Source organism: Vidua chalybeata, chromosome 11 (assembly GCF_026979565.1).
Source record: "Vidua chalybeata isolate OUT-0048 chromosome 11, bVidCha1 merged haplotype, whole genome shotgun sequence".
In the NCBI taxonomy this organism is placed as follows: domain Eukaryota; kingdom Metazoa; phylum Chordata; class Aves; order Passeriformes; family Viduidae; genus Vidua; species Vidua chalybeata.
This window is the reverse complement of record NC_071540.1, coordinates 18,384,483-18,411,934: the sequence shown is the minus strand read 5'-3', so window position 1 is coordinate 18,411,934 and position 27,452 is coordinate 18,384,483. Positions and strand designations below refer to the sequence as shown.

The 27,452-nt window shown below is 47.2% G+C and overlaps 1 protein-coding gene across 2 annotated transcripts; it reads right to left on the bottom strand.

The window, feature by feature from the left end:
• Positions 1–735: 735 nt before the first annotated feature.
• On the bottom strand, positions 736–27,410 carry LOC128793810 (hepatocyte nuclear factor 4-beta-like). Of its 2 annotated transcripts, none has more exons than XM_053953225.1 (10): positions 26,726–27,410; positions 20,080–20,251; positions 18,088–18,182; positions 10,190–10,296; positions 9,030–9,185; positions 8,386–8,473; positions 7,458–7,610; positions 5,120–5,356; positions 3,832–3,945; positions 736–2,350 (listed from the first exon to the last, which is right to left on the bottom strand). In XM_053953225.1, exons 1-10 carry the CDS (start codon positions 26,838–26,840, stop codon positions 2,292–2,294), a joined length of 1,296 nt encoding a protein of 431 aa, XP_053809200.1. In that variant the 5' UTR covers positions 26,841–27,410; the 3' UTR covers positions 736–2,291. The 2 variants fall into 2 exon arrangements, with proteins under 2 accessions (XP_053809200.1, XP_053809199.1); XM_053953224.1 differs by having other exon boundaries at positions 736–2,562; positions 26,726–27,409.
• Positions 27,411–27,452: the final 42 nt, after the last annotated feature.

The following is a 27,452-nucleotide window of genomic DNA, read 5'->3' as shown; positions in this document are numbered from 1 at the left end:
GCCTGTGTTCCAGTAGCACATCTGCTCCTGTCCTGCACTTCACTCTTGTCATCCCCAACCAGAGCCCTGGAAATTATCCAGCAGGCATCAAAGCAAGCACAGGCTGGTTTTTAATAACAGAAGCAAAACTTTGCACCTCCAAAATACTTCTGCAATTTCTCCTTATGTTATAGTGCAGCACAAAGTTAATATTGGCCCCACATTCAGTGTTAAATCACATATTAGAATTGGCAAGGAAAGGGATAATTCAGAAATATTTAATATTTTCTTGCCTGAGGTGCCTCATTCTGATAAGCAGCTGACAACTGACAAGGGAAATATTATTAAATGATGGCTTTGAACCTCTTTTGTTAACAAAACCACAATTGCAATAAAATGGTCACTTGCAAGGTGTGTTTGCATAAGAATATTGGTTTAATTTAGAGCGGGGTTTGAGATAGGGAAGCCAGAAAGATTCACAGCAAAATTCTCCATTTTGGGCCTTTAGACAGTAAATTATTCTTGCTGCAAACCTTCACCAAACCAGCTGAACACTGGGGGCTGAGTGTGATATCCACTGGTGCACGGACTTTATTTTCTTCTTAGTTTGTGAATTCCATCAGTATCCAGTGGAAGCCAGGCTTTGCAGCCAGAGGTGATTCTTTTTAATGAAAAATAGATATCTGTATTGGAGAAATCAGTGGAGAACCTTGGAAACTTGGTTTTGAATTCAAGAAAAAAGGCAGACTGTCTGGATGAAATACAAGAATATGGAATTTATTTCCCCCATAGATTTATTTTCTTACCATTAATGAGTATAAATGTACATTTAATGTCTGGAAGAGGAATGGAATGGAGCTGCTGGAGGCACTGGAAGCAGTGCTGGCTCAGAACAGTTGCGTCTGTCATGCAGCAGGAATGCCTGCAGTGGAACATGCTCTCCAGATAGAGCTGTTTCAAATCAGGGTTATCAGCATAAAAAGTCAGCTCAAATTCATCAGAGGCAGGAGAAAAAGCAAACATTCTGATCCAGGTGAAACTCGAGCCGCTCTCTGATGGCTTTCAGCTCTCTCTGGTGCTGCAGAATGGCAGTGCTGAAATTCCCCTGCTGCTGGAAGCTCTGGTGCTCTTCCCAAGTTCCCTTTCAGTGGCTGGGATTGTGTTTCCTCCAGCTGAGCAGCTCCAGGTGCTCCCCAAAGCCCCTCTGGGCTCCACCAGCTCGGCTTTGCCATCAGCAGGGAGGGGTGGGTTGGGAATTTGTGCAGAGGGTCAGAGCCAGGAATTCTCCATCGTGTCCCAGTGCTCAGGACGGCCACTCCTGATCCCTCAGTGGCTGTTTGGTAGAGGTTGGTGCACAAATGAGCTTAGGTTTTGTGGAAATCTGATCATTTGCTTTGTAATAAGGTCTCATTCATTCAAATCAACTCCATAGCACAACGACAGCACTTGGGGAACTCTTGAGGCTGTGTAGTCAGCACTGGGCTTATTTAATTTGTTGTTTAACTGCTGATTGAATTTTCCATTAAGGCAGAAGCACTTTGTTTTAAATACAAACCCTTTTTATAAAAAGTGGCTCACAGACTTGCCTGTTCCTTTTCCTGGCTAATTTAGAGCCACATTGCAGACATTAGAAAGAAACAGAAAACTCCAGAAAAATCACATCAGTGTACTGGGAAAAGGTATTTTGGGGCACATGTTTGCGGTAGAAGTTTGCAGGAGATAACGAGCAGGGTTTGGGATAAGTCAGCCTTCATTTGGGGGTTTACCAGAGCAGCAGCCGTGGTGAGAGGCAGAGATCTTTGCTGCTGCCTGGTGTTAGATGTGCTCACAAGGCAGAGTCCACCCACTGCCTCACAAATGGACTCTGGATATACTGGAAATTATGGAAAATAGCAAAATGTTGGCATTTCTATAAAAAAGAACTGGACAGCATTAAGTGTTGGCTGCCCTGTTGGGACAAGGCCCCTCTGGGTGGAATAAGGCCATGGCCTTTAAGGATGATGATGATATTTTTCCTAAAGCGTAACAGGAGAAACGGGAGTGCAGTTTGTTAGAATTTGTGCTGGGGATAGACCTTTTCATCCCAATTCAGGCCACGCTGTGTGCATGAAGGGTTTCCAGGAGCTGTGCAAGGCGCCGGGACGGAAGGGGCACGGTGGCACCGAGCAGGGATCACAAAGTCTGGAAACCCGACGAGCTGGCACTCCTGGCCCTACCGAGGAGGGCACCCACCCCAATCCTTGTGCCGTGGGGGTGCTGGTGGTGGGAATTCCGTGGCGAGGCTCCTCTGCGGGCTGTCCCTGTCCCTGGGCTCACAGGCGGGGAAGGGTGGGAGCGGCGGCTGCAGGCAGGGGCGTGCTGTGCTTGGCCTCTGCAAAGAGAAAGGGCCCGGTTCACTGTCAGCACGGATCCCACACTGCTCCCAGCTCCTCCTTCCTCCTTCTCCCTATAAAATCTCCTGCTTGGGCATCACTGGCTGAGGCAGCAGCTGCACTATGGTGCTGGGCCCCGCGCTAGAGCCTAGTTTATAGTCTTCACTGCCTGTGCTGGCAGAAGGAGATGGAAGGGATGTCTCAGGAGATGCTGTGGGAGAGAAAAGAGACAGAATTAACGTGGACTTGGCTGCTGTTCAATAGAAATCAGCAAACCATCCTACAAGCGCAGGAGCTTGGGGGATCCTGGCACATCCTTCTTTCCTGGTTTGTGAGGAGGCACAGGGTGGACTGGCAGACATGGACCAGTTCTTCTCGGTATTTTGCACTTGGGGAATGCCCCCAAGGGCTTTTCAATCCTTCATCTCCTTGTGAGAGAGGAGCTCAGCCTGCAGCCCCACTGTACCTCATCTACAGAGCACAGCATTTCTCTAATCTCCTTTGCTGGAAAGGGGCTTAAAAGCTAAATAAAAGCCACTTAAAATAAACGATGCCAACATTTATATAGCCGAGAAACAGCAAAATACACAATGGGAGGTAAATGATTGTAACTGGCAGAGGGAGGGAGACTGTGAGTACAGGACATTGTGATTACATGGCAGTGGCTGTTAAATTCCACCTCCTGTTCCACTTCCCTTTTCCAAGAGCATGGTCCTACAGGGGATAAATGCCTTAACCCAGACCCCAGCAGTGCCCAGGGTGATTGGAGGTGGTCTTGTTTTCAGGGCCTGTTGTTTGGCAGCAAGCACAGGCAGCTCCTGCCATAAAGAACCATCTGTCCTCTATTGTGGCCTCTCCCAGTGCTGCCAAATCCAGAGAAACACTCAATCTTGATTTTTCACCCATTTTTTCCCAGTCTTTTGTTGTTTCAGTAACATCTCCAAGCCCCCCTGGGTCATTCTACCATTAAAAATCCTAACTTCTCTTTGGAATCATGGAAAGGAGTCAGCCAGGGGGGCTGTGAGCTCTGATTCCAGTGTAACACTTGAACTCATATAAATAAACTTAAAGAACTTAACTAAACTTACATTTACTTCAATAAACTCAAAGAACTTAAATGATTTTTTTAAAAATAAATAAACTTTTTTTTTAAATAAACAACATTTAAAATAAATAAATAAACTTTTTTTTTTCCCCTGAGCTGTGTCTGCTGCCCAGTTCCTTGGCTATGCTGGCACTGATGATGTAAATAATGTGAAAATGGGCTGTAATGTAAAAAAATAATAAAATAATAATAAAATAATAAAAATAATTTAAAAACAAAAAAATTAATTAATAAATAAAAATAATAATACTAAAAATAAGTAATATTAAATAAATAATAATGAAAATTTATAGATAAAAATAATAATAGAGATAAAATAATAATAATAAAAAAATAAAAAATAAAATAAAAAGCAATGCAAAAAGGGGGACATACGGTCTGGAGCAGTGTGGATCACAGAGGTCATGTTGCTTTGCAGGACGTGTCCTGGCAGTGGTTCCAGGTTGAGGCTGGGAGGTGCTGACTGGTACTGGAGATCAGCAGAGGCTCCTGCAAGTGGGATTGGGAAGAGACATCATTCCTTGCACAGTTCCTGACAAGATGCTCTGGGCTAAATCTTTTTTCATCCAGAGGATGTGGAAGAGCTCTGTGGGTGAAGGTTAATGGCTCATCTTTGCTTCCTCCCCCTGCTCTCAGCCCCTGGCTGTGTAGGAACAGCCCCCTGGGCTTTCAGCTGCTCTCTTCTGCCTGGGGGTGTGTCCCAAGTGCTGCTCTTCTCCAGGTTTCCCACAAAGTTATAGCTTGTACACATTTCCAACAAAAGATGTGCTGTCTTCCTTAAACTGCCTCGGTTAGGTCGGAGACCTGAGTCGAGTGCCACACCACAGAGTGGTGCTTTGCTGTGACTCTCAGATTTCCAGGGCTAGGCTGGAAAGAATGGCTCTGGGATTGGACTGGAGTGAGAAGGATCCTTCAAGCTGCAATTCGTCAAATGGTTTTGGTTGGAAGGGATCTTAGATCTCATCTCATTCCAACCCCGTGCCATGGGCAGGGATCCCACCAACTGTCCCAAGTTCCTCCAAACCCCATCCAGCCTGGCCTTGGGCACTTCCAGGGATCCAGGGGCAGCCACAGATTCTCTGGGCACCCTGTGCCAGGGCCTCCCCACGCTCACAGGCAAGAATTTTGTCTCAACATCCCACCTAAACCTTTTCTCTTTCAGCTTAAAACCCTTTCCCTCAGTCCTCACAGAATTCACAGAATCACTGGGTTGGAAGAGACCTTCAAGATCATCGAGTCCAACCCAGCCCCAACACCTCAACCCAACCCTGGCACCCAGTGCCACATCCAGGCTTTGTTAAACCCATCCAGGGATGGTGACTGCACCACCTCCCTGGGCAGCCATTCCAGAACTTTATCACTCTTTCTGTGAAAAACTTTTCCCTAATATCCAACCTGTATTTCCCCTGATGCAGCTTGAGGCTGTGACCTCTGGTTCTGTCAGTTCCTGGAGAAAGAGCCCAACCCCACCCGAGCACAGCCACCTCTCAGGGAGTTGTAGAGAGTGATAAGGTCACCCCTGAGTCTCCTTTTCTCCAGGCTCAACACCCCCAACCCTTTCCCTCCATAAACCCCCCCCAGCAGACACAAACCCGCACGCAAAGCCCCACAACAGCTTTGACATAACCCAGCTTGGCTGCCCCTCCCCGGGAGGGCTTCGTACCTCCCAGCAGCATCTCCTGCAGCAAGCTGTCGATCCTGGCCACGCCGAAGAGCTTCACGAACTGCACCTGCTCGATCATCTGCCAGGTGATGCTCTGCAGGGGCGGCAGCAGCAGCAGGATGTCGCTGAAGCGGCCCCGCGAGTCGTACTGGCGGTCGTTGATGTAATCCTCCAGGTTCACCTGCACCTGGAAGCGCATGTTCTTCACCTTGCCCGGCTCGCTCAGGCCCTTGCAGTCTGGCAGAGGGGGGAATGGAGTTAATTGCTGGCCTGTGCAGGCAGATTTTGGCCTGTCAGGCAGCGTGATAGGCGAGGAATGCGATGGCTGACTCTCACAATTAAAAGGCAAATATCCTGTATGTATGTTAAGAGATGTTTTATAGGTTTATAGTTGTGTTTTACCCCCCCTTGTGTTGTTATCAGGGGTGGCCTGGGTTTGGGACATTTGGGAGGGTTGGCTTGTTACTATGGCAACAGCTGACCTCCAAAAAAGATGTCAGGAAGTTATCACCACTGGACAGCAGAGAAGGAGTCAATGGACAGAACTTTGGGAGGGGCTAAAGGGTTAAAAGGCAAAACCTCCTTTGTGTGGATGAGCACATGGTGGGGAAAATCCTCTGCTCCCAGCACCATAATATTTTCTCTATTCAGTCTTCTGTTGTATTTTTGATAAGGTTTCAATAAACCTTTCTAAATGTTTGGGAGTGAGGATCATTTCTCACAGGCAGGCTGTGTGCAGGGAAAAGGATGAGATGGCAGTGATGCTCTGACAGGGTCTCCAAGATCAGCTGGCAGCTTGGGCTGCCAATGCTTCACATGGAACAGGGAAACAGTGAGGGGAACTGGAAGGGAAGCAGTAACTGGAGGAGAAACAGTAATTTGAGGAGAGATTGAAGGGAAACTGTAAGAAAAGAGGAGCTTGCTTCACATGGATGTGTCTGCCTACTGCCATCAGTGAAGGGGAAAAATTTAGAAGTTAAAATATTTATCCTTCCAAGGAAACAGCCTGGAATTTTCCCCTGAAAACTTTGACTCACAGCTGCCACCACTAAGTGCAAGGAGTTTTAGTGCCTGTATGTTGTGACTACACTCGCTGCAGCATCAGGTTCTTGTCTTGCTCTCCTGTCTTTGACCTGTGGTCAATCCTTTTTTTCAAGGACCACTGGTCCAGCTTTGCTTAAGTAAATAAATTTGTCCCTGGGTCGGGTGAAGTGCTGGCATTTATCATTTACAGCCTCCCACTCCTGTCTCTGCTGCTATCTAAACCTGAGATTTCTGGATCACTGCACCATTTCCTTCACTGCCTGCAAAGAATCCACAGGCACCACATTTTTTTGGGATTGTAGTGCCAAGAGATTAGATAAAGTGGTTAACAAATGATTGTGTGTCAGCGGGAAGCTCTGAGGACATTCCTGCTCCTTAGCATGGATGAACTTCACTTCACACTTCCTCCTTCCAGCTGCAGCCTCAGCACCTCATTGTCACATTGATCTAAAGCTGCAGGGAGACACTGATCAGCTGAGAAGGTAATTTGTCAAAATCAATTTGATGAAAGCACCCCCTCCTCTGTTCACAGCAGGCTTTGGGGAGCCAAAGTTCATGATGTTCCTGAAACTCCTGGATCTTGATTTTGAATCAGTGAATACAGAAAAAAAAACAGTAATTAATGGATGATATTCTGATTTCTCCATGCTAAAAGACAAAAGGGCGTTGTCTGGACTTGGGATTGTTCTCCCATCTCCTCCCCGAGCTCCAGGGAGATACCCCTGTGCTCCTGGAATAAACACAGCAAAGCTTCAAACCAAACTGGTTTTTCTCAGTGTTTCCCTGTTCTCCATCCTGTGGATCAGCCCTGCCCTGGGTTGCTGCTGGCTTCCAGCAAGACCCATTAGCAGATCCCTGATATTTCTGGGCACTCTGAGCTGCCCAGCTCTCTGTGGTTTTTGATGGTGCTCTCTGGACTCTTATGGACACTCCACATTGCTGCTTGCTTGCCTCTCTCTGCTTATGCATAATTAATACAGGCATGCATGTCCTTAATGATCATCTCCTGCATTTCAGGCTGATGGGCTTTCCCAAAGCCAGGCTCCTGCAGCAGCCAAACTCCTCCAGGGCCTGCAGAGCCTTGCACATCAGCCTGGCTGGGGTTCACACTTGCTAAACAGTGTGGAACGCTCAGGAACAGGTCACTTCTGCCTCAAAACTGCACGACCGAGTGCTGCTCATTGCAGCACGGGCAGGCTGAGATGTAGAGCTGCTTCCAAGGGGTTTTCCTGGATTTTGGAGAGCCCCCAGCTGCTGTGCAAGCCCCGTGCTTGGCAGTCAGAGGGAATCTCACCTGGGTCAAAGAAGATGATAGCTTTCAGGCAGGCGTACTCGTTGTCGTCGATCTGGATGTCCCGCAGGGGCTTCACCAACTCGTCCAAGATTCTGGTGGCCACACGAGCGATTTCCAGCTCTGGGCAGTGCATTGGGATGATGAAATCATTCCCTGGGAATGAGAAATTCCCCATCAGGTTTTGGCTCTAGCTCTGGTTTCATCCAGCAGTTCCCAAAGGAGGGTCGCCTGATAGTCCCAGTGCCATCTGCAGCAATTTCCAGTCTGCAGCTTTATAATCTGATCCACGAGTGAGAAGAAAGCCCCAGATCTCATTCCCTGGCCCTTATTAATCTCAGCTGCACATCAGTGCACCCACCCTGTGCACACAGCCTGCTCCATGTTCTGCTCTGCTTTGCCCTGTCTTACATCGAGCACCTGTTTGTAAGCACTGCTGGTTTTGGTTTTCTTTTCTCACAAAAAGTTATCACTCTCTCTTTTCTTTAATGTGAAGTATTCTCATTCTCAGTGTTCTCATTTTTCCAAGAACAATCCCACCTGTAGTGGCAGAGAGCTACGTGAAAAGGAAGCACCTATTTGCACTGTAATTTTTAATAAACATTTCTGCAAAGTTTCCAAGTATCCATACCCAAAAACCCATTGCCTGGGCCTTGGCAATTTCAGGTACAAAACCAAAACAAGTCAGTTTGAGATGCCATTTAAGCACTGGGGCTTTCTCATGCACAATTTCAAAGCAGTGAGGGAACAGTTAAAAAAATCCCAGTGAATTTACTGGCTCCCTTTTACTCCAGCACTGTGTCTCCACCCAGATGTGCAGCCCACGCCCAGGAGTGCAGAGAGGGTTTCAGGGATGTAGGGGGGCTTCAGGGATGCAGAATGACTTGGGAGGGGTGAATTATAAAATCAGGAGTGTGTTTCACTACTTTACCTAATAGCAGGAAGTCAGTGTATGGTATGGACCTCTTGGCTACCCCGAGGAGAAGATGTTCCCCTGCGTGGGCTCTGAGCAAGGCAACCTGGAGGTGGCACAGGAGAAAGAAATAAGATTCTATTGGAAAAGCAGAGGATGGAGTGCTGAGCTGTTGCTGTTTAATTAAGCCCCATTTAGTGTTTGCTTAGGTCTGGCAGATCTACAGATAAAGTTCTGTTCAGGGCTAGAAAATATCAGTGTATGCTCACTTTGAGAAGTGCTACATTCGTGGCAAACTAAATGAGAAGCAAAGAGGGGCTTGAGTAATTTTTGTTCTTAGGAAATAATCAGATTCCATAATCAGTTATTAGGTACCAGTAAAGGCAAAATCAGAACTGCCTTGTAATTCAGAACTGCAGCAGTCTGACACAATCAGATTTTTTTTTTTTTTGACTGGATCTTTTGCAGGTTGGACTGACCAAATCTATATTTTGAGGGACTTTGGCTACTGCAGTTATTTTTAACTCTGGTCCCTCTTTCTCTCCTGTTGTTTGTAGCTCTGCATAGGGTGATCTGTTAATGCCAGGCTCTCCTGTGAGAGGCCCAGCTGGGAATTCCTTTCGGAGGCACTGGATTTACCAGGAAGGGCCATGGGGTTGTACCTGGTCATCGAGGGGGAGCTCACAAAAGGCCGGGATGTATTTTGCCCATTCCACCAGCACCAGGAGCTGCTGTTTCATGGACTCACACACGTCGTTGATGGTGGCAATCTTCTTCATGGCAATGTCTGTGCTGTGCACGGGGCTCAGGGATAAATACTGAAAGAGAAACCACCCGGCTGTGTTTGTACTGGTGCAAAACCCGTGTCTTATCACCCTCCACAGCAGCGATTCACCCCATCGGAGCCCTGAGATGTCCCCGTTGTGGTTGGACTCTCTGCGCTCAGCTGCGTCCGACTCTCAGCCCGTGGAGCAGCTTCCACGAGGTGGTGCTCAGTCCCAACACACACCCAGCCCTCCTCAGCCTCCTTCCCCGCTCTCCAGGACAAAATCAGCGCTCCCATCCCTAGCAGCGCTGTGTCTCAGCTTCCCCTCGATCCCTCCAGGCAGCCAAATGCATGAAATGCATCCAGCTTTTCTCCCCCACGTTGCTGTCAGGGACACAAAACTCCCTTTTTGATCTCTACAGGGATGGAGAGGGTTAACACCAACAATTTTTGAAAAGGAATGCATGCTCATTGCTGCATGTAACAGTGCAACATCTGGACCTGTGCTTCAGTGGGGAAAGGATATTTGCATAAGAATTTAAGGGACGCTCAGGGTGAAATTAATAGTGAAGCATGAAATAAAAAAGCAATCGGCGTCAGCTGAAGCCCAGTGGATTTACTCACATTATTTTTCTGTCCTGATAAAGAAATTATGTGGAAAGATACAATCAACCATGACTGGAATATTATGTTCAGAGCAGGACAGAGAGTGTGGCTCTCCTTCCCTCAAGGAAGGATAAAATTCTGTGTGAATGCAGTGAGATTTTAGGGGTGCAGCAACAATTTAGGCTGGGGGAGGAGGGGACCTGGGCTCTACAACATCCCTCAGCCCTTGGAATTTCAGCTTTCTATCTCCCACCAAAGGTTCATCTGCTCCCTGCAGGATGCATTGCCTTGATAATGCATTTTTTTCCTGTCTGCTTTTGAATATTTTGCATTTTCTTCCCTGTGAGTTTGTGGAGGAGCAGAAAAACCTTCCAGCCATGTTTGGTTTAGCGGGCTGGAGTTGCTGAGAGCCACAGACCCGTTTGGAGGGGCTGTCCCCACGTGTCCTACCTGCTGTGCCATGGCCTCAGCCTGAGTGAGGATGTTGATGGAGAGAGAGCCATTGTCCTCATAGCTGCTCCTGCGGATGCTGATCCTGTCACGCTCGTTCTGCACGGCTGAAAGGAGAGAGAGAGGTGCTTGTGTCAGTGAGAATCTCCCAAAGGTTGTGCCAGTGAGAAAATCCTAATGGTTGTGCCAGTGAGAAAATCCCAATGATTGTGTCAGTGAGAAAATCTCAATGATTGTGTCACTGAGAAAATCCCAATGGTTGTGTGACTGAGAAAATCCCAAAAGTTGTGTGAGTGAGAAAATCCCAATGGTTCTGTCAGTGAGAAAAATCCAATGGTTGTGTCAGTGAGACACTCCCAATGATTGTGCCAGTGAGAAAATCCCAAAAGTTGTGTGAGTGAGAAAATCCCAATGGTTCTGTCAGTGAGAAAAATCCAATGGTTGTGTCAGTAAGACACTCCCAATGATTGTGCCAGGGAGAATCTCCCAAAGGTTGTGTCAGTGAGAAACTCCCAAAGGTTGTGCCAGTGAGAAAATCCCAATGGTTCTATCAGTGAGAAAATCCCAGTGGTTGTGTCAATGAGAAACTCCCGACAGTTGTGTCAGTGAGAAATCCCCCCCAGCCAGTGGCTGCTGCTCCTTGTGGTCCCTAAACAGGAGTGGATGGGGCTTTGCTCCTGCCAGACCCTCCACTGTGATTGGATGTTGGAATAAACAGGCTCTGGGGAGGGAAAAAGGCCATTTCAGAGGGAGAAGAGCAAGCACAAGAGGGAGATGAGGCCATCTGGGGCACAGAGCAACACCCATGGGATGTTTGCTGCTCCTACTGGATTTGATGCAGCTCAGGGGGGATTGAGGGGGTTGGTGTCACCTCTCTGCACTGGGCAGTGCTGGAGCCCTGGCCTTTGGGACCCTTTCTGCCGTGGCTGCACTGAGGGCTCCTGTGCTGAGCTCCTGATACAGCAGGTTGCTCCTGGGGCTGCACCTCACCTCATGGCAGGGCTGGAAAAGTGTCCCCTGATGCCACCTCAGAGCAGCCTTGGAGTGTCCCCTGCCCCTGAGGCATGGCAGGTGGTGACCCCAGGGGACATCACCACTCATGGGGCACAGAAAGAGTCACTCCATGAAGGAAGATCAAAGAGAAGGAATTTTAAATCCCCCTTAAACCATGCCCTCAGTGCTGCCCATCACTCAGCTGATTTCAGCCAGCCTGGAACCCCCACAGCAGTGACAGCACCAAGCCAGGATTTGTCACCAGCCCTGCTGCTGCAAATCCCTGCTGGAAACCAGCTCAGTGTCCTGAACTGGTAAAACCAGCGACACCACAGACCTTGGACACACTGCAGGGACCACAGCGGAGTGAAGGTCAGCCCAGAGCCTTTGCTGGACATGCCATGGTGAATTGGAAAAAAACCACTGATTTTTGATGCCCATTCCACCCTTTAAACCATCATTCCCCCTGAAGCAGGAGCCACATCCAGCCTCATGCTCCATCAGCCCTGCACAGGGAACAGAAGGCATGGATTGCACTTCAGCAGCTTATTTTTGCAGCAGTCTCTGAAAGCTGACTCACCTCCACTGCAGCCACCGAGTGAAACAGCAGCAGAGAAAAAAGGAGAATTTCCATTTAACCCAACCTGGTTTCAGTGCTGGTTTCTCCCCCAAGCCCTCTTGCCTCTGTCCAGCAGCTCTGGGCTGGGGAAAGGAGCCTGAACACACTCAGTGTTTTCCTGGCAGCTCGCAGATCTTGGCCACAAACAGCTCAGAAAGGCACTTGTCCTGTCCCTGAAGCAGAGGGAGCAGGAGGATTTAGCATGTGGTGACAGTGCAGCACATCTCTCCTCCTTCATGCAGCAATCCCAGACTCCTTTTGCTTTATCTGGGGGAATGACTCAAACAGAGCTGCCAAAGCACGACTCACTCTGTGCTTTAACCCCTTGGGTGCAGAACGCCGTGGGTTTGTCTCAAAAGTGGCCACTGGAGAAGATTTTTCCAGCAATTTTTTTTTCCCCTTTCTGCAGAATCAGCAGTTACTTTGCCATCATTCTTTTGAGTCTTTGCCTCGCTGCTGGGTGTTGTTTTAGAGCATCAGGACCCATTCCTGGGAATCCATACAGAGGAAAAATGCGAGTGCTGCTTTGCACAATTTGAGGGAAGGTGTTTCTTTCTGCCAGCTCATGTCCAACCACTGCTCTGTTTTCCTAACCTGCCTCTGATGAGGGGCCAACAAAGTGAAAGGGCAGAAAAACAAGCACCAGTGACAAAAATCAATGCCTCCCCTTATCAACAGGAGTTTACTTTCCAAGATCTGGGGCTCAGCCTTGCTGTCAGTCAGGATCAGCTTGTGGGGATCTGACTTTGTACCTCAGAGCCAGCCTTGCCTGCGAGGGGCTGCATCCATTTCTGAAAGGTGCCACACACAAACACATCCCTGGAGCATTTTCAGGCTATGGACACTGCAGAGAGGCAATCTGTCATCAATTTAGAGAAAAAAACAACACAGCTTTTGGGAGGCTCTGCTAACCCTCCTCAGACAGCAGCATAAGTTGCCCTGTGCTTGAGGAGAGGTTCAGCCTGAAGGTGAAGGTGGTTATAGGAACCATAATCTTGACACTTCATGGGTTTTACTGGTCCACCAGAAAGGTGAGTGGCAGCATCCAGCACTCAGGAGAAACAAGCCTGACCCTATCACTGACTATTTTGTAAAATCCCCATCCAAGCTTCTGCACTGGATTTGTATCAGATGCTCCCCCACATGCTCTCAGGGTGGGCATCTCTGCTGGCAAGAAAAGGGAAAGTTTTGCCTTTCCAGTCGAGTTACACATCTGATTTTATGTAAATCCTACAATCCCAGGCAGACCTGGTCCATGAGACAGACTCCTTTGAGAAGCCTCAGCCTGTTTTCCCCCCCAGTGTTTTTATGGCACATATTTCAGTGCTTCCCTCATGCTCTGATAAGCTCAATCTTCCAGTGTAAGTGGATGGTACAGAGTGACTTTCTCAAGGTGATTTGGGTGTTATCACTGAAAGCACCCAAGATGTGATGGAATTAGATACAAAGGGGAGTTAATGTTTCACCTGCCACAAAAATTAATCTATTACTGTGCAGTGATTATATTGCTGTATTTATTGTGTTTGTGAAAGGGAAGGGACAGGTTACTCCTGGTGAGGCAGTGGGAGTGCTCGAGGGACGTGCTGGCCCTGGGGGTGCTGGGCTCAGGTGTGATCTTGGCTTTGCTGTCAATAAAACTCAACAAACCCGCAGGAAGGACTAAAAACCCAGTGCTGGATCCCTCTGTCTCCCAGGGGCTGCTATTTCCTGAAGTGCCTGGCAAAATCTTTGCCCCCTGTTTTTTTCTCCCCTCTCTGCACATTCCCAAAGCCAGAAAACACCACAAGGAACCACCCAGCCCTGCAAGAAGGGACGTCAGCACTCGTGAGCCCCCAGGATGGTGCTGACCAGGGACAGCGTGGCCCCAAGCTGGGCTTTCCCACAGGAGAGAGGGCAGAACGATGCTTGAGTCTCCCTCCAGGGACTTGTCCCTGGCTACAGCATGTCCTGGCTGTGGGAAGAGGACGGGAAAACAAACATCTCCTCCGTGTGACGCAGGGGAGCCCTCGGAAGGGTTTGGTCACTCAGAGCAAGGCTGGCCACTCTGCCTCGAGCTCTGGGCAAACAGGGTTTGTGGGATTGCAGCAAGCCCCTGCTTCCCAAACTATTTGTCCTCGCTGCCTTGCCACGCAGGGCCAGAGCCTGGGATGAGGAACCTCCAGGGAGTCCAGGAAATGGGGGCACAGGCACTGCCTGGGAGAGCAGCAAACCGGTAACTTTCCACAGCAACTGCACAGGTTCCAGCTTTGCCTACACAGGAATTACTCTTTCCATCATTATTCCACTAAAACCAGCCTCAGTTAGTGCTGGTGGGGTTGGAAATGTAGTGATTAATGGCATAGAGGGACAGGAGGAGGGAGGTCCCTGCGTGGTGCACTCACCAGTGCTCACAGTGTTTCTGTCTTCACCGACAGATTTACTCCTCCTGCTGCCTGATTAATTTATATCCACAAATAATCTTTTTTTCCTGAGCTACCTTGGATTTTGTAGGTGTGGTGTGTTTTATTTGCAAATAAATCCCAATGGTACACGTACATTTAATCCCTTCATATGGGCTTGTGGGCTGATTTATGACTACTGAAGGTAGAGAAGATCCTTTATCTTTTCCATCCTTCTTTGCAATAAACTGCAGTCCCAGCATTCTGAAAGCTGGCAAGAGAAATGTGTAAACAAAAGGTATGAAACAAGATAGAGGCCCTGTGAAGCACTAATAAAACTGTCCTATAAACCTGTCCAATTTCACAATAATAAAGAAAAGCCTCAAACCCTCCCTCAAACACTCCCTCCTCCTTACTGTTGCAGAAGCAAGTGATATAACAATTCTTTTTACTTCTACATAAAACTAAAGAAGTTCATTCACATTCATAAATTACTTTGAAGGGGATGAGAGGTTAAATATTAACCCCTCATTTTATTTTTTTCCCACCAGCAAGCTGAATCCTGACAGTGCAGTGCTGGCCTTTCCAAAGGCTTCCAGGTTTTCAGGCACTCAGCTCCATGTGAGGAGATGACCTGGCTCACTTGAGAAATCACACCCTGCTGATTTATTCCAGGTTAAACATGATCTCAGGGAGATGCTAAAAATAGAATCCCTCTGTTTTCTTTGGGTGTTTAAGTACCTGGTGTTCTACTCAGCCACTGATGCTGCAGTGACCAAAAACCTGTCTGGTAGCATTGTGCAAGACAATAGAAATCGAACCTTCTGAGCCAACAGAGGAACTCAGGGGGAACAGCCAGAAAATCCCCCAAACATCCAGACCACCCTCTGGCACAGCCCCAGCCTTAACCCCAACACAAGAATAAAGGAGTGAGTTTCCTGTAAAAATCTTAGATCCTGATCACAGAGGTGTTTAGGACATAAGAGGGGTTTTTGTTCAGGCAAAGCTTTCCCTCTCCCCTCATCCTAACTTTAATGGTTGTTATTAAAGTGAATTATTGATACCAGAAATGCAGTTTGGATAGGAGTGATTCTGAGTGAGTTATTTTCTAGGAAATCTGGGAAGTGGGCTTTCCACAAGACTCAGGTTTTGTCCCTTCCCTGCTCTCTTTAGTGCTGATGGAGCCTGGCCCCATCTCAGTTCACAAGCCTCTTGTGGAGGGCAGTGTTGGTCCTTCCTGAATGCAGGATCAAATTCAGGCTGTACAAACAAGGCAATCTAAAGATCCTACAGGTAATTTTCTCAACCATTCCCTAGGGAGCCTGTTCAGTGCCCCACAACCCTCTGGGGGAAGAACCTTTTCCTAATATTCAACCTAAACTTCCCCTGCCACAAGTCTAAATCCTACAGCCCCAGGCAGATCTGGTCACCATGTAGCTCAGGTATTTGTATTATATGGCTTTTTCTTTAGGGAGAAATTTCCCTTCTACCAGGCTGTACGGTTCATTGCAATTCCCTATCCACTAGAAAAGTTTCCAAAAAGGGAAAGAGAGAGAAAAAGAAATATCCAAACATGTCACATCACATCTTGCAACACATGAAGACTGGGGAAAAAAACCAAAAGAACAGCCCCTCTGGATCCAAAATTCCCGTTTATCAGTTAGTTCTGCCAGGGAACAGCAAGTTCTCCGAGGCTGAGCACACAGAGACCGAGCAGTGGGTCAGTGGGGCACGGCGAGGGTGACACAGCCCCGCTGACCCCACCCCAGGTGTATTGTCATAGCCAGCCTGGGAAAAGGATCGTTTGCCGCTCCTTCCCCTCTGCCGTGGATAAACAATGCCATTGCCACACCCTGGAAACTCTGCCGTTATGAGGGCTGGCCCTAAAGGAATGTGCCAGGGAAAGAGGGTTGTGCCAGTGCTGGGACACAGAGCGCCAAGAGGGTGGATGTCACTGCTGCCACCTCCCAGCACCAGCTCCTGCACGCTCCAAAAGATTTTGTACAAATATTTGGGCACTCCAATAGTGCTCCATCCAAGACATGGCTTCTCCTTCTCCCTAACGCTTCGCAATGCTGTTTAATATTAATCTAGAACCACCCAAAAGCAAATAGCTGTGTTCTTTTTGTGCACACAATTGTGCAAGAACTTTTCTTTCCCAGTCCTGCACATGTGCTCGGGATAGAGCTCCGGTCAGCTAAGCTAATTTCTGCACAGCCGTTGCTCAAGGTGCTTTAAAATCTTCCTTGCCAAACACAGGAGCGTTTTCCGAGCGCACAACCTGACTGCACTCAGTAAAAAGTTTCAAGGAATGTGACGATGTGGAACTTGAAATGAGTCATCTCCCATCAAGCTGCACTCAGTGATGAGGCATGAGCCAAGGTTTTATAACTTTTACCATAAAAACCAATAAAAATCATGCTTCAGCTCAAAGAATAGATCTGATAACAAGATTTCAACCTTTCCAAGCAGTGCAGTTTGCAGCATTGGCAATTGGCTTTATCCCATCTAGAACTGAGCAAATCAGCTTATTTTTTGTCTTGATTAATTTGAGCTCTATTTGTTTTTCCATCTGCTGTATTTACTCCATTTCTCCTAAATTAAACCAGTCGGCATTTCTGCTTCATCCACGATTTATGCCAGGTTTCAAAACACCCTTCTTCTCCAGGAAAACATATGGTCAGAACATGGGAAAGATCATTTAATCACCAGTAAAATCTTACGAATTACCAGAAATCGACAGCAAATTTCCCCTTGGGTTCAGTGGGGCCACAATTCCACCCCTTGGGTGAACTTGGTGACATGGAAAGAAACTTCCAAACTCCCTCATCTTTTAGCTGCCAGTGGGTTGGGAAACAGCACAAATGAAGGGTGAAGAGTGTGAAACAGCTCAAAGGGTGAAGAGTGTGAAACCATCACCCAACAACCTGCACCTTGGGTGGGTTGGGCCCCCAGTTTGCCAGGCACTCAGCAGACAAGGACAGTCACAGTAGAACAGGATCATCCACGCCCTCCCAGTGTGCAGAACTGGACAAGCAGAGAGCAGAAGTGCTGTGGTAGATCCCAGACTTCCCCAGGGAAGCCGCACGTAGGCACAGGTTGACAGAAATGGGTGTTTTTTCCTGCAGAGCATTAGGCACTATGACAGTATTTCCTTTAGAAAGGGCACATCCTGAGGGTCACTGGCACCCAAACCTACAACTCTGCTCCTCCTCAATACAGACGATGGGAAGTGCAACAAAAGGTGTCGGCCAACTTGGGATTGGCTCCTCAGTGCTGGTGCTGGTGGTGGCTCCACAGTCACCCTGTCACCAGCAGCACGACCAAAGGGTTTTGCTCTGAGTCATGTCCCCTGCTGGAGTTCATGAGTCAGCCTTGGGGAACACGAGTCACCCTGCTCCTGGAGCTCTGCCCGTGTGCCCTGGGCCACCGAGGAGAGGCTCCCACTCCTTAAGGCTCTGTGCTAAGCCTGTACCTTGCCCTTGCATGCAGCTACGTGAGCATCAGCTGAGCCAACCATACCACCTGAAGCAGCAAATTGATGGCATTTATGAGATTGGAGGTGGCAGATCCTCACTGAGATTGGCACAGGCAGGATTAGGAGTCAAACCAGTGGGTATGGAAAGAGGAAATTGCTATTGCAAAGCACTTAGAGACCAAATAATCCCTGAGGAAGCCCATCCCTTTCCCAGGACTAAAAGACCAGCCTCACAGGATGGGTGAATAATGTCACCGGGCTCTCATTGAAATTGAGATAAAATGGCAAATAGCTGCAAGAAAAAATATCTCTCTGTGGCACACAATCATCATCTCTCCAGGCAGTGCTGCTGCTGCTCCCCACCATGCTCTGCAGTGGAACAGGGCCTAAGACAGCAGCAGGAAGGTTGGAAATGTCTCTTTGCACCCACCTTCTTTCTTCATGCCAGCTCTGAAGCACTTCTTCAGCCTGCAGTACCTGCACTGGTTCCTCTTGTCTTTGTCTATCACACACTGTCGGTTGAACCTGGGAGGAGATGGGAAATACAACATGGAGTAACCATCTGCGACGCCCTCACCCTGAGCAGCCCCAAACACAGCCCCAGACCTCCCTGAGCTCCACACTGCAGGACCTTAGAGAAGAGTCTAAGGTTTGCCAGAACTGGATTGAATCAACGTTGGCTTGGCCCAGCTTCTCCTCTTCCCCACCGCCGCTCCTTCCAGCTGGGAGCGCAGCGGCTGCAGACCACCCACCCTGCAGGGATTGGGATGGTTTTCGCCATGAAAACATGACTGTGACTCAAGTTGTGCTTTTGCAGGAGCTCCATCTCCCGCTTCCAGACAGTTTTTGGGTGTGCAGCCTTGGGGTTTGTCTGATTTCACTTGTTAACTATTCTACGATTTGCGTAGAAAAAAATGAGTTATGGGCCACAAGCCCTTTGGGTCTGCAGCCTTGTTCTGAGGCCCATGGCCTCCTAATTCCTCCTCCACTCAGCAGGGATTTAGGAAATCTAAATTTCCTAATTGCTGTTGCAGGGATGGCCCACACAGGCTTGGCAGCTCTCCCCACGGTGGGTGAGACAATGGAAGGGGACTCTTCCATGCAGAGAGGAGATGATGTGGGTTGCTCCGGGACCACCAGGCTGTAAAAGCTGAGGCACTTTCCCAGACTGGTGAAAAGCCAAAGGTACAAAAGCCCAAAGACTTCCAAAGGAATTCACGTCTGCCATAAGTAGAGCTCCGAGCTGGGCTGAGCTCACCAAATAAGGGCTTGCACAAAAGCTTGGCTTCAATGCTGTGGATCTTCCCTGAGCTGCCAAATAATCACAGAGATTCATGGATTCCTGGGAAGAGGCAACAACTCCGCTCCCAGGAGACCGACAGCTGAAATTTCAAAGAAACCAGTAGCAGAGTTCATCTCCTCCTGCAGGAATCCCACAGTTCATGGGATGGGCACTGTGTGAGTGGGCACTGCTGCCACCTCAGGAGACATGGCTGTGTCCTGGAGTGATAAAGGCACTAGGAACATTTTGAACAAGTAGGGTGACTCGCATTGGAAAAATTTGGAATGTCCTTAGAGGAGGAAAACCTTTGGAACAGAAAGAGAACTTCCAGGTTTTAACTAGAGATGAAGGGCTTAATTGTACTGAGCTTCAGGATTTCTTTCCACTTTCTCCTGTGCTAAAATAAATATAATTTTTCTAAGGTCAATCAAGATAGCAGCTTTATAATTTATGACCTCCTCCTGGCAAAAAAACCTCTCTCAAATGTATACCTGTGTGCCAGAGTGGATGTGAATCATCTCTGGTCCACACATATTTCTCAGAATATTCATAAAATCATCACTGATAAGTCAGTGTACATCATTAATTGTATTTCAAAACAAGAACGGAGAAGCTGTGAGAGGACTTTGGAGGTGACAGATTCTTGGATGCCTGTTGTTTTTTTACCAGGAAAAGCAAGAAAGATCAAATCTCTGGAGCTTTGGTCCTTTGCCACCTTGGCTTCCCCTTGCTGGGCTGTGACGAGGTCATGGTGTCACTCCACACCCAGGGTCTGTATTTATGTATTTTACACATCAGTCAAACCTCAGGTTTTCAGTTGGACAGGAGGATCTCAAAGATCTTCCCCAGCCTAGTTCATTCTGTGATTCTCAGGTCTATGAGTTTCCCTCAACTTACCCCATGGGGAAAGCAGTGATGGTGAATTCACTCGATGCGTGGCACAGAAGGTCTCGGGGTCCAAATGAGATAGGACTGAGTTTAGAGATAGGACTGAGTTTACTCCTTGTAAACCAAACTGCAGTCCTACTGGTGGCCTTCACTGTGTGGCAACTCGGCATTTGAGATACAATCCCCTGATCCCCACCCCAAATCATTTCCCACGTCCGTAAATCGCGTTTGTGAATTGCCGGAATTCGGTACCTGCAGGAGTAGACGTGGTTCTTGCGGACGCTCCTCCTGAAGAAGCCTTTGCAGCCGTCACAGCTGGAGGCCCCGTAGTGCTTGCCGGTGGCCCGGTCCCCACAGATGGAGCACAGGGAGCTGACACCGTTGGGGAGCAGGTTGGTGTTCGCTGACTCGGCCGCGATGGCCTCTGCGGGCAGAGAATGGGGACAATTTAGAGCTCCTTGCAATGGAAACCTCTGAATTTCACAGAATCACAGAATAATGAGCTTGGAAGAGACCTCTAAGATCATCAAGTCCAACCCATGCCCCAACACCTCAACTCTACTGTAGCACCAAGTGCCACGTCCAGTCTTTTTATAAACACACCCAGAGATGGTGATTCTACCACCACCACTGGAAGACAATTCCAGAACTTTATTATTCTTTTGGTGAATTTTTTTTTTCCTAATATCCAATCTGTACCTCCCCTGACGTAGCTTGAGATTGTATCCTCTTGTTCTGTCAGTGCTGCCCGGTGGAAGAGACCGACCCCACCTGTCTGCAGCCTCCCTTCAGGAAGTTGTAGAGACAACAAGGTCACCTCTGAGCCTCCTCTTCTCCAGGCTAAACAACCCCAGCTCCTTCAAACATTCCTCATAGGGCTTGTGTTCCAAGCCCCTCACCAGCCTCGTTGCCCTCCTCTGGATGCGCTCAAGCATCTCAACATCCTTCAATTTATGGTCATGCTCTTCCCAAGATCAGCTCCTTTGATTCTGGTATTGGTGTTTTTTTTTTTTCCACTTGAGTGATCAGAGAGATTTCAAGCTGCATAGCCCAAACTGCTCCTGAGAATTTATCAATTATCACTGCTTTCCTGGAGAGATATAAAGAAACCTCACTTGCATGTGAGTTTTTTGGTTTTGAGGGATGGGGAGCCACCTCCTCAATGAGATACCTGGAGAACATGGTTCAAAGCTGGTCTGCACAGAAGGAAATGGAAAAAAAGCTCATTAACTTGAATAAATAGAATGCAGAGAAGAAACAGCAGAGGCAGAAAGAATGAACTGCTTCACTCCCATGACAGAGGTGCTGAAGATAAAAGACTGTTCTTGAGAGCTCCTCTGCAGCTGGAAGGCAGAGACAGCAGCTCCCAGAGGGGTCACTTTAGTTCTAAGTCTGGTCCCTCCTCTGAAATCCTCTCTGAAGAGGCTCACTGCTTTCCACTAGAAAGCAACAGAGGTGTGCAGGAAGATCAGATTTCTAAATTAGGGACCTAAAATTAGGTCATATGAATGCCCTCTGTCATGTCCTTCATTTGCACCCACTCATTTGGGGCAGGAATAGCTCTGCCCCTGTGTGTACACACTGCTGAAAACTCCCCTTGGAACCTCTCCCTCTGCTCTAACCACCAGACTTGCTGCCCTCTTCATCCTCCTAATTTGAGGCACAGCCTGGGGAAGGAAAAGAGAGGAGACCCTTGCGAAGAGGGCAGCTGACAGTGTTTGTCTCTCCCCATCTGTTTGCAGAGCCTGACCCGGGCACTCGCTGAAGGATGATTTTATGAATTTATCACACCTCTGGGAGCATGTTCTGTGCTCCAGGGGAGCCCATCTCGTGCTCCAGTGACCTCAGAAAAGTCCCTGGGACAAGGCACACCCTGACACGTCTCTGGGATGGGACATCCTCGCAACAGAGATGGGGAAAGCTCAGCTTAGCAGTTCCTTAGAGGAAACTACTCAAAGGGGAGGAATTGCCACCTGATCTGCCTAGAGAGAGTTTTCTGATCCATAATGCATAAAAATAGCTCTGGGTAATCCACACACAGAATATATACAAAGAGAGAGCAAGAGAAGGTTATTTTTGTGTGTGAATATATGTAAAAAAAATTTACAGTGAAAGTATTTGCTGTGCAATGAAAATTGTAATCAACACCCCCTCAAAAAAAAAAAAATAAAGTCAACAAAGCTTTAGTTTTTCAAAAACTGGACAGCTTCTTAGCTAAGGCTGAGACTAAGACATTTTTAGCCAAGACTTCACTAATGCAAAGTTCAGACTTCCTTCCTGTCACCTCCTAAAATAACCCTTTTGGTCCATATTCACTTTCTGGTGTATGGATGAGTAAATAAGTGGGTTACAGCAAGATGGAAGCAATGTGACAAGGAAGAATGGCAGCACCAAAATCATTCCCAGGTCATAATGACAGGAATTGAGATTTGCCTCTTCCCAAATTCTGTGTAAGATTCTCCCAGCCCTGACGTTTGTCTGGAAGTGACACTTGTGTCCTTTAGGAACATTGTCTATGTCAGAGGTATTTAATGGCAATTTAGGTTGATTTTTAGGAGGGTTTCTTTGCAATTATTCTTGATTTTATATTATTTAATAACTTAGTATTAAATTAACTGTACAAAACATTCCTTTGAGGATAACTGCAGAACATTTGGGCATCTGTTGTTCCATCCATTTTTTGAAGGAGCATATGACCATAAACAAATGCACTGTGTTGGATTCCATTTTAAAAATTTGCACAACCGAAATAAAGATAAGGCAGCCAATTTCCTCTTCACTCCACTCATGCTTTCTCTAGACTTCAGAGGAATCAAGCCAAGGTCAAACAGTTTAGGTCTCCAACAGAACCCTCATCCAGGTCCAGACTGCAAAATATTCCTGATGTTGGAAAGTATTTACCCTTCAGAAAAGACTTGTTTTCCTTTTGTGTGAGTAGGACGTGAGGATCTGCTTGCTGATATAAGGAAGAAATTAATAATCTGGCCTTAAACCAGGTGTTACTGGAGGGGGAACCATCAGCACTGTGTGTGTGAGGGCCCTTGGAAATTAGCAAACCAAATTTTGCCCTCATTTGTATCCATGGAAGCACAAACAAATCGCCAGTGAGTTGGGTGGCTCTGTGTTAGGGCAGCTCCACAGCTAAAAGTTCAAACCCTGGGAGGGAGCCACGTGTCCTTTTCAGTGGAATTGGCTGAATGTGAAGAGAAATTTCAATAAATAAAAGGAAAGCCCTAATCCAGAATGCACGTTAATTATGATCGCAATTTTTAATTACAAAATCCTATCACCAGCTAATGATGGGCTCCAAATGAGAATTAGCTCAGAGAAGAGCAAAGCACAGCTGATATCACAGGCACCAGGAGACTCTCAACACAGCTTTCAAACCAATATTTGGGTTTTTCCTGGACTGATCTCTGCGAGGAAAGGCAGAGGAAGGCCAGGATCCCTGGCAGCACAGTGAAATCTCCTGCCTGCCTGTGAAATCTGCTTCGTGTGCTCCATCCCTGCCTGACACAAGGAGATAACCTGAACAGCTCCTCCGCTGTGCCACGCTGCCTTTGAAATCTCCACTGGAGAGATGCACTTGATTTTGTTCTCCAGGAAGAGACCACAACTCATCCCGACTTTGTGTGGCTCCCAGGCTGAGCTGAGGCTCTGCTTGTGGCCAGACCCCTCACTGGGGCTGCCCCCAAGGTTCACTGGCAGAAATATCTGAAGTTTTGACCATTTTTTTTGTGAGTTATATATAATCAGTGTGCAGATTGGGAGCTCCCTAAGGCTAAGAGCACCCAGTGGCTTCCCCAGATTTGGGATCAGCCAAGTTCACAACTGAAATGCACACAAAATTTTTGGTACCTACTACCTCTGTATGTTAATCATTGTCTAACCAGGGCTGAGATGATAATGCCAGTTTTACAGTGATAAGAAATAACACTGAGGATGTTCTCATCAAACCTGACCCCTGCACTGCTTTTCCTTTCAGTTCCTTTACTGGCTACAGCTCTTCTAGATGCACATTGTAAAAGAGAATTGTCTTGCAATACTTTCCAAGGTGGCTTTTATCTACTGGGAAATCCAAGTTTTGGTGCACATAATTTGGAGTTAGCAAATCCCCAAATTACACGTGCTGGGCTAGAATGTGAAGAGATCACAAGTGTGGGTTTAGGGCTTGAACACACACAGTCAAACTCGGTGCCAAAGCCAGCATTGTGAAACCTGTACACACAAATGTAGGGCAGGAGGGGGTTTAAACCCTGGCCACGTGCAGGTCAGCCTCTTTCTACATCAGCTTTTAGCAAATAGAAGAGGTTTTGAGATATAAAACATAGCTCTGATTTAGTGACCCCAAATCCTACTGGAGCGATGATGAAGGTGCTGCTCCCGGCACTGGAAGCTCGAGGGATGGTAAATCACTGCCAAAACATCTCTGGTGGCTTTTGCACGGTCTGAGCGGGGTCAGACTCCTGCAGGGCTGGGAAAGACATCACCAGCCTTGTGCCAGAGTCCCAAGGATCAGTGTGGAGTGTGGGGCTGAGGCAGGACAGCGAGCACCATCCTGGGAGAAAGCGCTCCCCGACTTTCCAGTGAAGAACTGGGGCTGCATTGCAGCAATGCTTCACATCTTCACCAAAACGAGACAACTCTGAGAGGAGTGTGAGGGAATGGGCATTAACCACGCATAAAAACTTAAAATATGGGTTGTAGTGCCAGCCAAGGTGAAAGAAACTAATTTGTGCAGAATGGGAAAATTTCTGCTGTTGCAACACATATTTCACATAGGAAAGACAGAATTAGCAGTGATTTTTGCTCCTTTCCTTTTGCCATTCTTTCTATTTAAACCTTACATATTTTTTTTTATATCACTCCCATAAAACGTTCTATTTTTTATTTGGAATAAATCTTAAAATATTGGGCAAATTGTGGGCTATTTGAAGGTGGAAAATCCAAAATAAATGTCTGGGCAAATCTCAGAATGATAGCAGCTTGAAGGATGAATGAAGGAGAAACATCTAAGCACTGAAAGTGCTCCACAAAATTAATCCACCCAAAATTTTGATGAAATAATGTTCTGAAGAAGGAAAGAGTTGGTTTCAAGAAAGCATGACCTTATTTGAAAATATTCCAATTTTCACTTTTGGAATTGTTCAGAAGGTAAGAAACTGTGCTGAGTCCATCAAAATAAATATTGCATCGTTTCCTGTTCGTGTTTATAGAGAGCAAAGCTGTCATCATTTAGTAAGGAAAATACAGATGAACCTTAGGAGACATATAAGCAATCTTAAAAAAATCCAGTATAGTTATAAAAACATACCTAAAATGAGGTTGTTTCTTGATTCTAAGAAACTTTTAAATATTTCTGAAGCCACAAAGAAACTGTGATTTTGAATTACCTCAGGGGGACTGAACTCAGCTGGACAGCAATAGATTTCCATGCATGGCCATTTCAGGTATTTTTTGAAGTTATTTTTACAAACCGTAGAAAAGGACACTTACCCAAGACAAACAAGCTAATTTCAAAGCAGCTACTTCCCGAGAGAGCTGGTTAGTCATTAACAGCTAAACAAATAACACAATACCGAGTTCGATAAAGTTCAGAAAAAAACCTCAACCTGTCAGTTCTACTGCGTGAATCAACAGAGAGCCCAAACAGGCATCGCTGGTTCGTTTACAAAATTATATTGAATTTCGGGGAAATTTGTGCCGCTTCAAAAAATGAAAAATATCTCGTTGTTCAACGGGAAGTGACAAAGCGAAACATCTGTGTTAAATGACACTTCTGGAGTAGGATGGGAGGTGGAAAGCTTTCTGCAAGAATAAGATCCAGTCTAGCTGGAGCTTCCAAAAATTATATATATTGAAAATCCTTGATTTGGGGACAGCGAGAACTTTACAGAAGGCAATTTTAAATCCAACTTCCTTTGGGCCTTTTAACTTTACTTGTCTCCTGACCTCCCCTCCATGCCCCACAATAATAAGTCTAATCATTTTATATTGTAGGTGATATCCTTACTGCAACTCTGATTTCTTCTGATGAGCCAGTTAATGAGCAAATGCGAAAATCCCATCTTAATTTCACTAAGCTTCTTAACAAATTAAAAGGCTGCCAAAACTCTCCAAAGGGATCGCTAACGCTGGAATCTCATTCAGTTGCACGATTGGTTTCATGCAAGATGACCAAAATGCCCTTTATTTTTACACAGCGAGCAGTTGATTTCACAGGATGGAGTTCACTTTGTGTCAGAGTACTTTTGACTGCAGAAAAACTAAATGCCACACAAAGCGCTTTATTCCTGCGAACCAAGCGGAAGTCTCGGCATATAAACACTCCCGCCTCCCAGCCAAGTCCTTTGTGCCCTAAAAACTGTTGGCCCATCTTGGTAGCCAGAAAAGGAATACAGAGCTAGCAGTGATTTGGATATTGCTTCTCAGTCCAGGTTCCCAGGACCAACCCAAACAGGGCACACGGTCATGGACAAATGCCGTTTGGGATGACATGTTTTCCCGAGGATTAAATACAACTGAGGTCGTATACGGGAAAGAAACACACGTTTGAATGAGAAATATTGGTAATAACTCCTCTCATATGCAATACAGCAGGACAAACCCAGGGAATGCCATGAAGACCTCTTCCAACCTCAGCAAAACCTGGTGGGCTCTTCAGGGCGTGACGCTCAGCCCGCCAACAAAAAGAATAACCCAAAGCGGGACCGGCAAGCAAAGGGGTCGCATTTCACACCAAACATAACCACGGATGCAGCAGAGGTTGACAGGTCAGCTGCTTAAATATTACCCCTTCCACCCTTTGCCCCATACCTCCCACCAGCCTTTCCTCTGTGCTCATCTTGGCAGCAAAAGTAGTGGAGCTTATTCAAGAGAAAACGAATAAAAATCTCACCGGTGTTATTGGGGAGCACGCGGAGGTTGTCGAATTCCAGCATGGTATAAGAGGAGTCCAAGGAGTCGACATAATCTGGCATATCCATGTCCATGATGGACTGACAAAGCTTCATTATTACTTGACAACAGCGAGGGAAGTGGCAGAAACAGCCCCACTGTCAATCACGGCCAAGGTTTCTCTGCAAAGAGAGACACCCCGGTCCTCGCGATGACAAATCATTACCCAGCTCTGCCCGCAGTCCCCTCCCCATGCCAGGACAGAAGGGACGAGGCCAAACCCTCCGGTGCAGTCCCCTCCCTTCCCGGGGTGCATCTCGCTCTCTCGCTGCTGATAAGGTGATGTAGATAAGGCCTAGGCTCCAACGCCTTGGATTGCATCTTCGGGTCAATACAGCCGCATTTATGGCTGCTCCTGCACAAACATTTTGAGAAGGGCTGAGGAGAGGCCGTCACACGCATGTGTCACTCTCCCAGGGCAGAGCAGTGGTCATGTCCAATCACCAATTGTCACCTTGCTCGCCTACCAGCCCTTGGGGAAAGAGCAAATGGTGTCACTTGAGGCTCACAAGGACAATAAATCAATGTCCCACCAAATGAAGGCCATTGAGGCAGGTCAGCATTGAGAACCTGAGTCATTTCCGTGTGACACCACAGTGCTCACACCTTGAGTTGCAGCTGGAAGGGGAAAATGAGGCTTCGTTCCAGCTGTCCACATGGTCTCACCC

Coding starts and splice junctions, on each gene's coding strand:
- LOC128793810 (XM_053953224.1), bottom strand. CDS start 26,840: ATGAAGCTTTGTCAGTCCATCATGGACATGGATATGCCAGATTATGTC. Junction 10,297..18,087: donor AGCTGGCATGAAGAAAGAAG/GTGGGTGCAAAG, acceptor CTCTCCTTTCAG/CCGTGCAGAACGAGCGTGAC. Junction 5,357..7,457: donor TATCATCTTCTTTGACCCAG/GTGAGATTCCCT, acceptor CCCCTCTGCCAG/ACTGCAAGGGCCTGAGCGAG.